At 45.2% G+C, this 15,183-nt stretch overlaps 1 protein-coding gene across 9 annotated transcripts in view; it reads left to right on the top strand.

Annotated features, from left to right (window-relative positions):
• LOC138764965 (F-actin-monooxygenase mical1-like) overlaps window positions 1-15,183 on the top strand; it is a 155,857-nt gene that overhangs the window by 56,477 nt on the left and 84,197 nt on the right. For 8 of the 9 annotated variants that reach the window (XM_069941484.1, XM_069941477.1, XM_069941481.1 and 5 more), the window contains 2 exons: window positions 5,348-5,422; window positions 10,985-11,251. In XM_069941484.1, coding sequence (XP_069797585.1) covers window positions 11,009-11,251 — 243 coding nt within the window. In that variant the 5' untranslated portion in view covers window positions 5,348-5,422; window positions 10,985-11,008. The remainder of the gene's footprint in view (window positions 1-5,347; window positions 5,423-10,984; window positions 11,252-15,183) is intronic. The other variant, XM_069941478.1, reaches the window with a different exon arrangement.

Genomic DNA, 15,183 nt, shown 5'->3' with positions numbered 1-15,183 from the left:
TACAGAGAGTAGTGTGTGTCTGGAATGGGCTGCCAAGAGTAGTGGTGGGGTTGAAGAAGCTTCCTGACAGACACATGAATATGAAAGGGATGGCAGAATAACTATCAAGTGCAAGCAGTAGAGTTTTTAGTTTGATTTGGACTTCATGCTCAGACGCAAAGATGTCTACATGGTCTACAGTGTGAGGTAGCGATGGGCCAGTATAGTGAAATTTGGTTCATAGCCAATCCCAAAATTTAGGGAAGGGCAGAATTAACCAAGCAATTGTATGAGAAAGATAGAACCTGGTAGCGAAGTTGGTTACATTTCTCATTTTAATGCAAGAACAAGAACCAGCACCAAGTTTATGAGAAAAGAAGTGCAGTATGAAACCTGGCAGAACTGAAGAAAAGAATGATCCAAGAGGAAGGTATTGCTGAGTCTAATGTGGAGGAAGCAAAAGGAAGTAAAGTTGTTCAGTGTGGGAACAATTTCAAGCAAGAGATGGTTTAGGTGGTAGAAGAGGATGTGACACTTCTGAGTATAGACCTTCCGCTCCTATTACACCACAGGGCAACACTGAGGAAACTGTACTTTGCAATAAGGAAGCTGTGTTTTGGTGCAGCTCAGTTCTGGGGCAGCATCATAAATAGAGAAGAGAAGCAGCATGGTGGAGGAAGCTGACCGGTTTCCTACTCCAAATTATCTCAAGAGAGGGTAGTAGATATTGGAACAAGCTGCAGGAGAAAGTGCGAGAGATGGGTACAATTACAATGATTAAAAGACATTTGGACAACAAGACATCGATGAGCCCAGCAACCCAGCACCATGAGGCCAAATCCTAACAGAGAAACACAAAGAAACTGCAGATTCTGGGATCATGAGCAAACAATGAGAAGCTGGAGGAGCTCAGCGTCAGACAGCATCCATGGGTAGAAATTATTAGTCAATGTTTTGGGTCATAGCCCTTTATCAAGCACCAAATCCTAATCTCTGAGGTAGATGAAGCAGAATGGCATTAATCAAAAGCAGTCATTCTCGATCTTTATTTTGGTTATGGCCTCCTCAGGACTCTGTCCAAAGTTTAGGGGCAATAAAGTTTTGGTTTCTTCCATACTTCTCTCTGACTGACTACATTAAATAAAATTGTTAAGTGGGGTGAAAAGAAAACAAAGCTTTTACTTAAATGTGCTATAAACCCCCCTCCCCCCCCCCCACCCCCCCCACCCCCCATGAGAATGGTGGATCTATAGTTAACAAGATGTCCTGAACAACAACCCTCTTCTCAACCAGAATTAACAAGTAAACAGCTTACCATACATACTCATGTAATAGCTGGCTCCCTCACCCCTTTTTTTTTTGGCCCAAATATCGCATATTTTCTGAAAATCCCATCTAAAAGTCAACCCCCTATATTTGGCCCCGACCACCCACCCAACCGAGCTCCTGACGCCCTGACTGTGACCCTTGCCTCGGCCGTCTTCCCTCACCCATGCCCCGACTACCCGTCCATCCGAGCTCCCGACTGTGGACCCAACCCTCAGCCGAGCTCCCAATGTCCCAACCGCGGATCCTTATCCTGCCTACCCTTCCACCAGAGCTCCAGATGTACCGACTGCGCATCCTCACCCTGGCCGTCCCCCCACTGGAGCCCCCGAAGCCCCAACCGCAGATCTTCGCCATGGCTGTCCACCCAATCAAGCTCTTGATGTCTTGAATGATGCAGGTACATACCACTGTCAAAAGTAGTATCCATGCAAAAGTTGACCCTCCCCAAAAAAATTTGACTCAAAAAGTTGGTCCCCAAAACTCTGCTGTTACCTGTGTATATATAGTAGTTGCATTTTTCATCTCATTGCTATGAATAAGATCTTACTGTGCACAAGCAACCTCAATTTGTGCACTTTGAAACAGTTCGGAGAAATCTGGAAAGAGATGGTTGCAGTGCAAGTTTTTTTTGTTAAAATAAATGTTGCACTTTGCAGTGGACTGAAGAATACCTTGAGAACTCGAGCTGTGATGTGCATGCGTCACTGTCACTTGTGAATATCGTGCCTTTTGGGATGGTCGATGCAAGACTCAATAACCTTTTGAATCTGCAAGGTGAAAAACTGTATTGACAAACATGGTGTTCCAATGCCTGAAATGAGAAAGTAATCTGACACTACCCTCTCAGGTGCCACTTCATGGGGAAAATGTTCCCACTTTGCCCATGACAACCTGATATGATGCATAAAAGTAAATGATGTGGTATGTTTTACAAAATATTTCGATAGGTTATACAGCAGAGAATGAATTGGAGAAAAATGAATACAGTTTTTGGAACCTGGAAATAAAAGCAAACTGCTGGAAAGTTAGTGTCTGGGATAAGACAAACAGAATTAATGTTTCAGGCAGAAGGGTGGTCTTTATTGACAGTCGAAGCAAGTAACCTATGCAGGCTGCGGGCTGCTGGTGACTGTGGTAAAGGAACTCGCACCAGACTGGCTGAAGGGGTACCAGGTATCCGAACTGGGACACAAGAGGGTGCTGAAGGCTTCCTGACTGTGTCAGAGATTTGGATCTGGAGCTTGAGTGTCTGATGGTTTTCACTGAAGTATGCATGGCTGTGGAGGAGTCCAGGAGGTGAATCAATGGACATTCAGTGATTCGGGGTGGGTGGGGGGAACTCTTTTGCTTCTCTTTCTAGGACTGTAAAGGCTACTGGGCAATTTCTGCTGATGGCAGAAATATCACATTTTCTGTTTTATTGCATAATAAATGAATACAGTTTAAGGTTATTCATTTATATGGCACATTTCATGGTGGGGAGCTGGCTGATGGAGGACCTCAGTTTTCTTCAGGCTGACTTCCAGGCCAAACATTTTGGCAGTTTCCGCAAAACAGGACGTCAAGCGCTGAAGAGCTGGCTCTGAATGGGCAACTAAAGCAGCATCGTCTACAAAGAGTAGTTCACGGACAAGTTGCTCTTGTGTCTTGGTGTGAGCTTGCAGGCGCCTCAGATTGAAGAGACTGCCATCCGTGCGGTACCGGATGTAAACAGCGTCTTCATTGTTGAGGTCTTTCATGGCTTGTTTCAGCATCATGCTGAAGAAGATTGAAAAGAGGGTTGGTGCAAGAACGCAGCCTTTGGAAGACTACACAAAAGAGTCTGGAAAAACAACCAGCTAAAAAACCTCACAAAGATAAGCGTATACAGAGCCGTTGTCATACCCACACTCCTGTTCGGCTCCGAATCATGGGTCCTCTACCGGCATCACCTACGGCTCCTAGATTGCTTCCACCAGCGTTGTCTCCGTTCCATCCTCAACATCCATTGGAGCGCCTTCATCCCTAACGTCGAAGTACTCGAGATGGCAGAGGTCGACAGCATCGAATCCACGCTGCTGAAAATCCAACTGCGCTGGGTAGGTCACATCTCCAGAATGGAGGATCATCGCCTTCCCAAGATCGTGTTATATGGCGAGCTCTTCACTGGCCACCGAGACAGAGGTGCACCAAAGAAGAGGTACAAGGACTGCCTAAAGAAATCTCTTGGTGCCTGCCACATTGACCACCGCCAGTGGGCTGATATCGCCTCAAACCGTGCATCTTGGTGCCTCTCAGTTCAGCGGGCAGCAACCTCCTTTGAAGAAGACCGCAGAGCCCACCTCACTGACAAAAGTCAAAGGAGGAAAAACCTAAACCCAGCCCCAACCAACCAATTTTCCCTTGCAACCGCTGCAACCGTGTCTGCCTGTCCCGCATCGGACTTGTCAGCCATAAACAAGCCTTCAGCTGACGTGGACATTACCCCTCCATAAATCTTCGTCCGCGAAGCCAAGCCAAAGAAGAAGAACAACACCATGTATTGTAATCTGCAGTCAGATTGCACAATGTTGTGTTTTTTTTTATCCTTAATTTTTAGGGGTACACTGGAACCTATAAAAATGCCTAAGGTGTACAGAGGAACAAAAAGATTGGGAACCCCTGTTCTAGGTGATGGTATTTCTCCAAAATTCACTCTGATCATGAGCATGTTATATTTATAGCACTGGTTGTGATTTTATCTGCCATAGTTAAGCAGGCCATTTCTAATACTCTTTGTAATTAAGGTTATCATCTATTTAATCAGTAAAAAATCCCAGCCTGTTCATCCTTTCTAATGCCTACTTGCCCAGTAATATCCCCACCTTGTCTGGTTTTGTAGCATCTTGCATTTGCACACAATGGGCACACCACAATCTGTCAGGCTGTGCAAACTAGTGATGTCCAGATCTTCTGGATTAATCTAAATCAGTAATAATGATTGAGATAAATATTGATCAAGATCCACCTCCTCATCTTGGAATAGTGTAGTGGGGTTTACAGATAAGGCCTTGGTTTAAAATCTCATCTCCAAACGTGCCCACTCTTGTGTTGTAAAGTTACTTCAAATGATTACATTGATGGTAATGCTGTGCATTTGCTTTCCGGTGACTTGCATTGGGAATCATACTGCATTCACACTCTGCATGTTCGTGATGAATGAGGAAGGTCGTTGTCTCAGGACCATCCTCCAGAGAGAGGGAAAAAAACAGGAAAGTATTAGTGTAACTGAGATCTGAAACTGGAGCATTTGATCTTGACTTTTGACGTCCTCTGATTAGTTTGAAAGTTAAAACGATATTTTGCATCTGGCAGTGATCTACTTGTAAAGATCAAGTTCTGATGCAGTTAAGTCCACCTTGAATATAAGCATCCTCCTCTCCATGTGGGAGAGAATTCGCTGGGGAGAAAAGGTCATCGTTTCCCATCGCGATCATGTTTTGAGTCTCATGAACAGACCCCCCACCCTTCAGATTCCATCAGACTCCATAAACTTTGTCTATTTCTAACCCTGGATCATCTGCCTAACCCGTCCAATCCTTCTCGCCTCCCCAACGCTTCCATCTGCAGTTTCTTGCATCCCTGGGATATTTATGCCTTACAGGCTTTTTTTTTCCTTGGTAAGGTTTTGCCCCAAACATGATGATGACTCTTTCTTACACTTCCTTTTGAAACCTCCATCAACGATCGTGCTCCCCCTCCCTGACAACGAGCTCTTCTGGGTGTTCGTGACTGTGAATGCCGAAGCGTTCACATCCATTAGCAAAAGATGACCTTGTATGTGTTGTATGAGAATGACAAGACTGGGTGTGGTCAGCGATAAGCACTGACTTCAAACAGTGAACGGCACCACGGAGGTCCCATCTCTCAACGTTACAGACACGAGTCAAGTTTGGCGCTGAATGTAATAGGCGCCCTTCTAAGTACATACAAATTTGTGTTGGGATGTGCCAAAGCGAACTGGGGAGGCTTTTAACACTCGTATTTGAAATCGAGGATTTTATTGATGTATTAATTTCAGGTGCTGATTGGCAGAAGATTGTTGCAGACCGGTTCGCGATCGGATTTGTAACCATTTAATGCTTCGCCAACCCAAGTGAGTAGACAAGATTGAGTTCCCCAATTTATGTATTAAAAACGTGCTGTGGAGGTTGTGGTATTTAGACGGGCAATAAGCAATCCGAAAACAAGAATTGGATCCTTCACATACTAGATGGGATGTGTTTAAAGTGAGGGGTATTATTTTATATGGAGAGCAGTGGGTGCCTGGAACGGGCTGCTGGGGTAGTGGTGGAAACAGATATGATGGTTTTGTTGAAGAGACTCCTAGATAAATGAAAGCAGGGAACGGAGGGATGTGTACCATGTGGAAGCCACAGGGTCTTAGTTGGACTCTGGTGTCATGTTCCATGCAGACATTTTCAGGTGGCCTGAACACCCCCTTGTAAAGCTCTTCCGCCCCCCCCCCCCCCAATCTGGGGCTAAAGACAACTCACCTGAATGCGGAAGAAGCGCCTCCGCGGTGCTGACTCATCTCCCCACTGCCTGACAGCCCCCCATCCGCCCGCCCCGCTACCTGACAGCCCCCGCCCCACTGGGGAGGGGAGATCTGTGGGGACCGTCGGGGCAGGGGCGGCCGGCGGGGGATGTCAGGGAGTGGCTGGGGCAGGCTGTTGCAGCCCGGCTGGCCGCTGCTACACCAGAGCTCAAAATGCAGCATAGCAATGGCGGTCTTCCCTACCCATAATTCCCCACGCAGCTGGAACAGTTGTGGGAAACACTAGGTGCTTTTAAGCTGCAGCACCTGGGTAGCCCTCCTGGGACAGAGGCTAAAGTGGGGCAAAAGTGCCTCTAGCACCTTTTAAGCTGAGGAGGCAATAGCGATTTAAGGGTTTTCCCACCCCCGCGATGACGCGGTAAGTTTCGCGTCACGCAAACTAGTTTTCCCCACTCACCAACTGTCAGTCTCCCTCCCACTGTTAATCGTGCTCTCCCCAACCCACGGCAGCCGACCCCTCTGCCCCCGTGGCAGCCAACCCCTCTGCCCCCGTGGCAGCCGACCCCTCTCCCACTGATCGTGGCAGTCCCCCACTGCTTCCCACCCCTGATGTTGACCTCTCCCCCTACGGCAGCAAACTCTCAACCCCCCACTTCTCCACTCTGGGCCCTGCAGCGACGCCCCCCCACTCCCCTGATCACCACAGACACTTCAGCCGGGGTTTCCCAGTGACACCAGCACGTAAGCACTGATGTCACAGGGGTAACCCGGTCAACCATTTTGCTGTTCAAGCCGCCGGTCGACACATCCTGGGTAAGTTTAACTGGGTTCCCTGACTACCTCTGAGTAGGGCAGGGACCCGGTTGACTTTGGACGATGCTGACTGGGTTAGACTCTTTCAAGCTGCCTTGTGAGTGGGGCCCAGTTAACACCCCCATTTTGCAAGGGAGTTTGAAAGGACCAAAAGAGCAGTTCCACCTGTGTGGGGGATTATGGGTAGGGAAGATGTCCATCGCTATGCTGCATATTTATGCCGGGTGGTGCTGAAACAGCGATCCCCCCACCCCCCATCAGATCCGGAGGTGCTACAAGGCACCTCTGGATATGAATAGGTCCTTTCAGGTGGACCAGTTAACGCTGCAGTAGCCTTTTGGACTGCCACCTGAAAGGTGCATTTGCAGTTTTAAATCCACTCCTGCTGCTGGCCTCAAGGCAGAGGATCCACCTGAAAGGGCCTATTGTGGACTTAAGGGCCTATTATTGCATTGTTGCACTGTTCTGTTTTTCAGAAATTTAAGGCAAGTTCAGGTGGCCAAAATCCCCCGATGTAAAGCCACATATTATGCCCATATGCGGCTGTCGGGAAACCACTTGAAAGCGCAGGAGCCGCATGCGAGCAAAGTTTGTAACCCTCCTCTGGGAGGGATAATCGCCAGAGCATTGAGGTCCCCCCGTCCCCCAGCACCTGAATGCAGCCGCCTGAAAGCGGCTTTGAAGGGGATGGCAATCAGCTGGTGAGCGTCCGACAGCCCCCTCCCCGCTACCCCTGCCCCCCGGTGCGGGACATCAGGGCAGGGGCGGCCAGCATGGGCTGTCCCCGTACTGACCCCACTTCCCCACTCTCTCCCCACAGCCCCGTGTCGATCCCCACACTGATCCCACTGCTCTGCTCTCTTCCCATAGCCCCATGTCAGTCCCCACACTGATCCCATTGCCCCTTGCTCTTTCCCACAGCCCTGTATCAGTCCCCACACTGTGGGGCGGCCAGTGAAGCTGGCGCGCCCAGAGGAGTGGGATCAGTGTGGGGACCGACATGGGGCTATGGGGAGATAGCAGAGCAGTGGGATCAGTGTGGGGACCGACATGGGGCTGTGCGGAGATAGCAGAGCAATGGGATCAGTGTGGGGTCCAACACAAGGCTGTGGGGAGAGCGCAGACCAGTGGGATCAGTGTGGGGAGAGCATGGGGCAGTGAAATCAGTGTGGGGACAGCACACGCCGACCGCTCCAGCGCTGACAGCCTGAAGGGACAGGAGTGCACTCTGAGGGACCTCCCATGCAGTTGTCCCTTTCAGATGGCCAGCTCTGCGCTTTCAGCGCTGCCACCTGAATGTCTGTTCCACAGGTCTGAATCCGCTTCTGCAGGCGCATTCTTGGCGGAGAATGCACCTGAAAATAGCTTTAGGAATAATCTGAAAACAAGCACTCAGGGTAATATTTCAAATGAGAATAATCCCCACTATCTGTTCTATTGATTATTTTACCCACGAAAATGCTGGAAATCGGAAATGAAATTGCAGACAGTTGGAGTAACCAATTAGATGTGAATGGACCAGCATTTGAGAAGAACCCCTTGTTTGGAAACCTGAAGGCATCAATACTTTTAACTGAAATTTCATATTTTTCACAAGCAAACATTTCATAAATTCATAGTAATAATTGGAAGAACTTGAGCTTATCGGCTTTTGGTATGCTGTGTCATAATTGTATGCAAATAATCTATTGTTGAAAATTAAATCCACAATAAAAGGGAGCACTTGCATTAACTTAATGAACAGATGTATTGGGGAGGAGGAGGTGGGTCCAACCAGTTGGGTCCAGTGTTCACTTTCCTATCAGAAGTTGGGTTTGAAGCTATCGGAGAGAAAGATAACATTTGGTTATAATCCTGCAGCAATCAAACATCTACATTCAGCAGATCTGCAATTGTTTGGTGATTGAACATAATCTGTAAATAAAGGCTATCAAATGCAATTGAGAATATGTGTGTTTTTCTTAGTTAGGTGTTAGGAATTATTCTTGTAATCTTTAGCCTCGAACCCATTGCCAACAAAGGATTAATTCGAACTTTGCTTTCAACCATCTGTTCAGAAGCCCTGGACCAGCTGTATAAACAAGTGGATGGTGTCATTGAGCTGATGGTCAAGATAGGATGAAATGACTGTTCATTTTGTGACAATGGACCCAATTTACATAAGGTCAATGTAATCACAACCATAAACACCAGACAATTGCTTCTTGATCAAATATTTGGTTGATCACACGGTCCATCAAAGAAGGAAGTAATTTTTCCAAATGCAATTTTTTTCTGCTCTTTGAATGGACAAGGACAATCTCATTCGTCTCACTCTGGTGCTTTCTGCTTATAACCCTCCAATGTCTTCCCTTTGGGAACCTGATAGACAGGATCTGGCTGAGATGAGTTGCTGATTGCAATGGTTGACTGTAATCACACTTACCCAAACTTGCCTCAGCAGATCACACAACATTCGTGGGAAGTAAAAGGTCACTGATGATTCGGGCTTGGACCCTTCTTCAATCACTCAAACTTCTGTTAGAAGCCTGCATGCACACTTACTGTCAGAAGAATTACTGTACAGCACAGAAACAGACTCTTTTGTCTGTCTCGTTAAACTAAAACTCACCAGTTGAACATGATGCATATCCCTCTATTCCCTGCATCTATAGCCGCTTTCAGGTGGAATAGCTGGGAGAATGCGGCTCCGGAGCCAGCTGCGGGTGTATGCAAAGCGACATTCAGGTGGTAGCGCCGAAGGCGCTGTTCTGGCACCTGAAAGGTTCACAGCGGGAAGAGGCACCGCGGAGCAAATGCCAGCTCCTGTCGACTGTGACCATAGTCCCGCCTGCTTTCAGGTGCCTAGGGAGAGCGGTCGGAAGTGGAGAATACACCTACCCGAGGAGGGTTGGGTAAGTACTCCTCGGGTCAGGGTTCTCCGCTTCCAGGTGGCCTCCCAACATTCGGGTATTTTAGGCGGCTTTACATTGGGGTATTCTGGCCACCTGAAAGTGGCTATTGTCTATCTAATAGCCCTTAATGCTACTATTGTATCTGTTTCAACCCTACCCTGTGCATCTCCATTCCCTCATGTTCTCTAACATGTGACATTTTTACCCTGGGATAAAGATTCTGACTGTCTACCCTATCAATCCTTCTCATAATTTTGTAGACTTCCAGCAGTTCATTGCTCAGCCTCCAATAATCCAGAGTAAACCACCAAGTACGTCCAACCTCTCCTTATGGCTCATACCCTCTAATGTAGGGTGAATCCCTTCTGTACTATTTCCAAAGCCTTCACATCCCTCCTGTAATGGGGTGACCAAGATTGCACAGAATTGAACTGCACTATCTTGTCCAACACTGGACAACAAATTTTTTTCAAAAGTTTTGCTTCCTGAAAAAGTTGGGGATTATGATACAAGCTGAAACCAAAGAAAATTTCAGATTTGCTGTATCATGTAGGAAGTTGGAGAAATTTTAACTTTTATTTAGCTTGTTTAATTGCATAATGTACCTCTTAGCCAATCGCTCAGGCTGACTGCCCATGTTGCACAACAAATGTGAAGAGCCCAGGTTTTGTCTTGGTCACCAATTTTACAATCGAGACAGGCTCATAAGCTTTCTTAATAAAGTGCAGTCATGCTATGTCTTTGAATCTTCGCCACAACAGAATGTAACAGGATGTATCGCAGCTGATGTGACATTGACGAGACACTTCTACTGTATTGAATCTTCTTGAAGACAATAAATGCTACTGTTAATTACACTCGCTATGCTGTTGCCTGAAGAAAATGTGCATCAACATACGTTCAATCTCTATCATTTTTATTCACTGCATCTGGATATATGAGCTGCTTTTATAATTTGTATACATCTATCCTGACTCAGCATGCCCAGGCCATATTTGCATAGCACCTGTACCGAGTGCCTGCCCATGTATGTTTGGACTGACCAAAACATATACATTGTGGGCAATATATTAGTAGACTTAAAATATGACAGGAAATCACAAAAAATAGGTTATATCTGAAAAAAAACCCAGTATGTGGTAGAAAAAATTTTTAAGCTGATTTTCATGATCTAAAAAATACACACAAAAATGTTCAGGAAGCAAAATCTTTGTTGTCCAGTGTAGTTGATCAGACTGACAAAATGCACTGTTCAGTGACAGAAATGAATGATGACTTGGGTGACGTATCGATATACAATAGAACGAAATGAGAATTATTGTTAAACAGAGCTTCAACTTTCCTCAAATTGCTCCTGTGATGTGGGAAGAGTTGTCATTGGTTGTATGCTGAGCAAACAAAAACAGGATGTTTGCTTTAAATTATGCATTCTCTACTATGTTCCAATTTTCAGATGCACTGACTTAAAGATTACTCGATGGACAACGAGGCTCACTGTCTCTTTGACAAGTTTCTTCAAGGAAAGACGTGTAAAGAGACCCTAAGTCTATTCCAGGAGCTCTGCCACCTTCTGTGCCTGGATCCCACTGACTATCACACTTTCTACCACAAGCTCAAAGGCAGTCTCAATTACTGGAAGGCCAAAGCCCTATGGGTTAAGTTGGATAAGAGAGCATCACATAAGGATTATGAACAAGGCCAGGCTTGTGTCAACACCAAGGCAAGTGTTTTCCTGTTTGTTAAAGCTGACTGGAAAATCCACGTTGAGGAATATTGCAGTCCTTCTAATTGCAGGCCCAACCTTCAAATTCAACTCCTGGTGAAAGGATTGATGCTGCTATTTTGAAATTTAGTCTCTCTACTTGAGATTTGCTCAGATTCTACTTCCTTGACAATGTTGAAGTGTAATATAGATGCTTGTTTGAAAGCACTCAAATAAAGCACCATTTTCCTGTCCATATTTACTTTTCCTTTTACATTTGACGATTTAGATCTTATTTTTGTTATTTTGTAAGGTGATTAATTGGCTTCTCTCCACTTCCATTTTCTATTCTCCCTGTTCAGCAGTTGTCTTCAGTCTCAATTCTTCCCATGCCCTTGATCCTGACAGTTTTATTTTACAATTAAAGCATTGTAGATATTTTCATTTCCCCTGGGTTCCATACTACATACCATAGAAGGTGTTTCTAAAGCTCATTCGGTTCTCTGTTGGTTAGATAGGGAGAAAGAGAGTTTCTTCTTCATTTTTGTAACTTATCTTGAATGATTAATTTCCTTCCAGATTCTTATAATTGATCAACAGGTAAATGCCTTCTCAATATATTCAGTGGCCCTGGCAATATCTGTAGAAGAGAAACAGTTAATATTTGAATCCAGCGCTGTCTCTGAGGAGTTTGTGTATTCTATCTGTGTCTGCATGGGTTTTCTCTGGGTGCATTGGTTTCTTTCCACATTCCAAAGACCTATCAAGTTGGTAGGTTGGGAAACGGAGGCTGGAAGAGCTACAAAAGCAATACTGCGAAACCCCTACCCGCCACGCTGGCTCACGGGAGTGACATCAGTGCACAGTCCCAGGAGCGGCACTTGCTCCCTGCAGTCTGCTCTTTAACCCTGGTGCTTCTCCTCAGTGAGGAGGTGGTCTCTGCGCCATTGTGTGTAGGCTGCGGGCTGTAACGATTTGGCTCCTTGTGTACGGGACCGGACTGCTACAAAATAATAATTAAGTCTTGGTAAGTTGCTGCAGTGCATTGTAAGTGTTACACACTATAGATTTGTGTATGAGGTGGCTGTTTAGATTGGGCTAATTTATCTGAGTCATTTTAAGCTCACATTGCCATTTTATAAACCATATAACCATATAAAAATTTACAGCATGGAAACAGGCCATATTGGCCCTTCTAGTCCACACCAATTTACGTGAAACTCCACTAGTTCCACCTACCCGCCCATAACCCTCCAACCCCCTATCAACCGTGTACTCATCTAGCCTCTTCTTAAATGACAGAATTGAGCCTGCCACAACTACTTCTTCCGGTAAATCATTCCACTCAGCCACCACTCTCTGAAGCATTCTCTTATATTACTCCTAAAGTTTTTCCCCCTAACCCTTACCAATCTCCCCTACCCTCAGGGGAAAGAGCCTATTCACATCTACTCTATCTATTTCCTTCATAATTTTAAATACCTCTATCAAATCCCCTCTCAATCTTCTACGCTCCAACGAATAAAGTCCCAGTCTACTCAATCTTCCTCCATTTTCAAGATACTGCAATTCAGGCAACATTTTTGTAAACCTTCCTTGCACCCTCTCTACCTTATTTATATCCTTCCTATAATTTGGAGACCAGAACTGAACACAATACTCCAAATTTGGCCTCACCAAAGCCTTAAACAGTCTTAACATCACCTCCCAACTCCTATATTCTATACTATGATTTATAAAGGCCAGCATACCAAAAGCCTTCTTCACCACCCTATCTACATGGGAATCTACCTTTAAGGAGTGCTGAACCATTATTCCAAGATCCCTCTGTTCCTCATCATTCCTCAATGCCTTCCCCTTCACTGCATACATCCTATTTTGGTTATTTTTCCTAAAATGAAGCACCTCACACTTATTGACATTAAATTCCATCTGCCACTTTTCAGCCCACTTTTCCAAACAGTCCAAATCTACTGTAGTCCATGAAAACCCTCTTCACCATCCACAACTCCCAATATTTTTGTATTGTCTGCATATTTACTCATCCAATTTACCACTCCGTCATCCAAATCTTTCATATAAATGATGAACAACAAAGGACCCAACACCAATCCCCGTGGCACACCGCTAGTCACCGGCCTCCATCCTGACAAACAGTTGTCCACCATGACTCTGGTGCCTATCTTCCAGCCACCTCTGAACCCATCTGACCACCTCCATATTAATCCCTAGAGATCGAACCTTCTTCACTAACCTTCCATGTAGAATCTTATCAAAAGTCTGACTAAAATCCAAATAGACTCCATCAACTGCTCTTCCTTCATCAACCTTTCTGGTCTGCTCTTCAAAAAAATCAACAAGATTTGTCAAGCATGACTTTCCCCTCACAAACCCATGTTGGGTGGCCCTGATCAATCCCTGCCTATCCACATATTATCCCTAAGAATTCCTTCCATTAGATTCCCCACCACCGATGTCAAACTTACTGGCCTATAGTTGCTTGGCCTACACCTAGCACCCTTTTTAAACAGCAGAACCACATTTGCAACTCGCCAATCCTGCGGCACTACACCCTCCTCCAGTGAGCATTGAAAAATCAGTCAGAGCCTCCGCTATTTCCTCCCTGACCTCCCTTAAGGTCCTGTGAAAAATCCCATCAGGACCAGGAGACTTATCTACCTTTATACACCCCAGAAGATCTAAAATCCCCTCTTTACTAATCCCTATCTTTTACATAATTAACCCTTTTGCCTCACTTATCTTGCACAATTCAATATCTCTTTCCTTCGTGAACACCGACGAGAAGAATGTATTCAATATCTCCCCCATCTCATATGGTTCCTCACACATACCTCCACTCTGATTTTCCAGTGGACCTATTCTATCCTTAACTTTCCTTTTACTATTCACATATTTGTAAAAACCCTTCGGATTTGCCTTCACCCTATTTGCTATAGCCTTTCTAATTTTGCTCTTAAAGTTCTTTCTACAATATATGTATTGTCCATACATCTCATCAGTCCTTTGCTTCATGTATTTAACATAGGCCTCCCTCTTATGCCAAGCCATCTTTCTAATCTCTCGAGAAAACCATGGCTCCCTTGCCTTTTGTCCTGACAGGCACATAAAGATGTTCATTGAAATTTATGTGCCTCAGACACTTGATTAACAATATAATTAACTTAATTAGAGGAAGTTGCTGCAGCATTAATTATGCAAGCAAAAATGAGTTGGAAGGAAAGAAGAGGTAAGGTTAACAGCGAGAATCAAAAACTTCAAAGAGAAACCAGAACTTTGTTCTCTTGATTCTCCACGCGATTGTGAAAATATGATCCTGAGCCTTGCTGAACTGCAAAGCTTGGCAGTGAGTTCATGTACCTGATTGGATGCTGGGTCACCTTGTGTTGTAGCAGCTCAGGTCAAAGATAAGGTTTCAAGGCTCACTGGAGACTGCAGACACTGGAATCTGAAGCTGACTACAATCATCTGGAGGAATTTAGTAGGTCAATCTGATTTTTGGTCAGATGGGTGAAAGAGAATGGCTGATGTTTTGGGCCGGGACTCTTCAACGAGATTGTTTTGATAAAATGTTAACGTAATGGGGTGTGAATCTTTAAATAGAGGTTTCGCTAAATTAGTATGCAAGCTGAAAACATGTATTGGGGTGCTAATCCTAATTGCTGTTTATATTTAACTTGGTAGTTTTGTCTTAGTTAGAATTTTAGAAAGTTATGTGCATTGCTTTAGCCAATTGGAATACAATTATAATATGACCATACAGGTGGGTGGATGAGTTTGCTGAGGGCTTGCCAGGTTTGGATGCTGTTGCCCTGGATTGGATCAGGTCAGCTTGATAGAGCTGTGCTTAACCTTGTATAGTGTTGCCATAGTACTAAAGGCCACCGCTGTTCCTATTGAATTGCACTTTGCAGTCCTTCCACTTCCTATCC

This window comes from Narcine bancroftii, chromosome 5, assembly GCF_036971445.1.
Source record: "Narcine bancroftii isolate sNarBan1 chromosome 5, sNarBan1.hap1, whole genome shotgun sequence".
NCBI classification, from domain to species: Eukaryota; Metazoa; Chordata; class Chondrichthyes; order Torpediniformes; family Narcinidae; genus Narcine; species Narcine bancroftii.
This window is presented reverse-complemented; position numbering and strand designations above follow the sequence as displayed.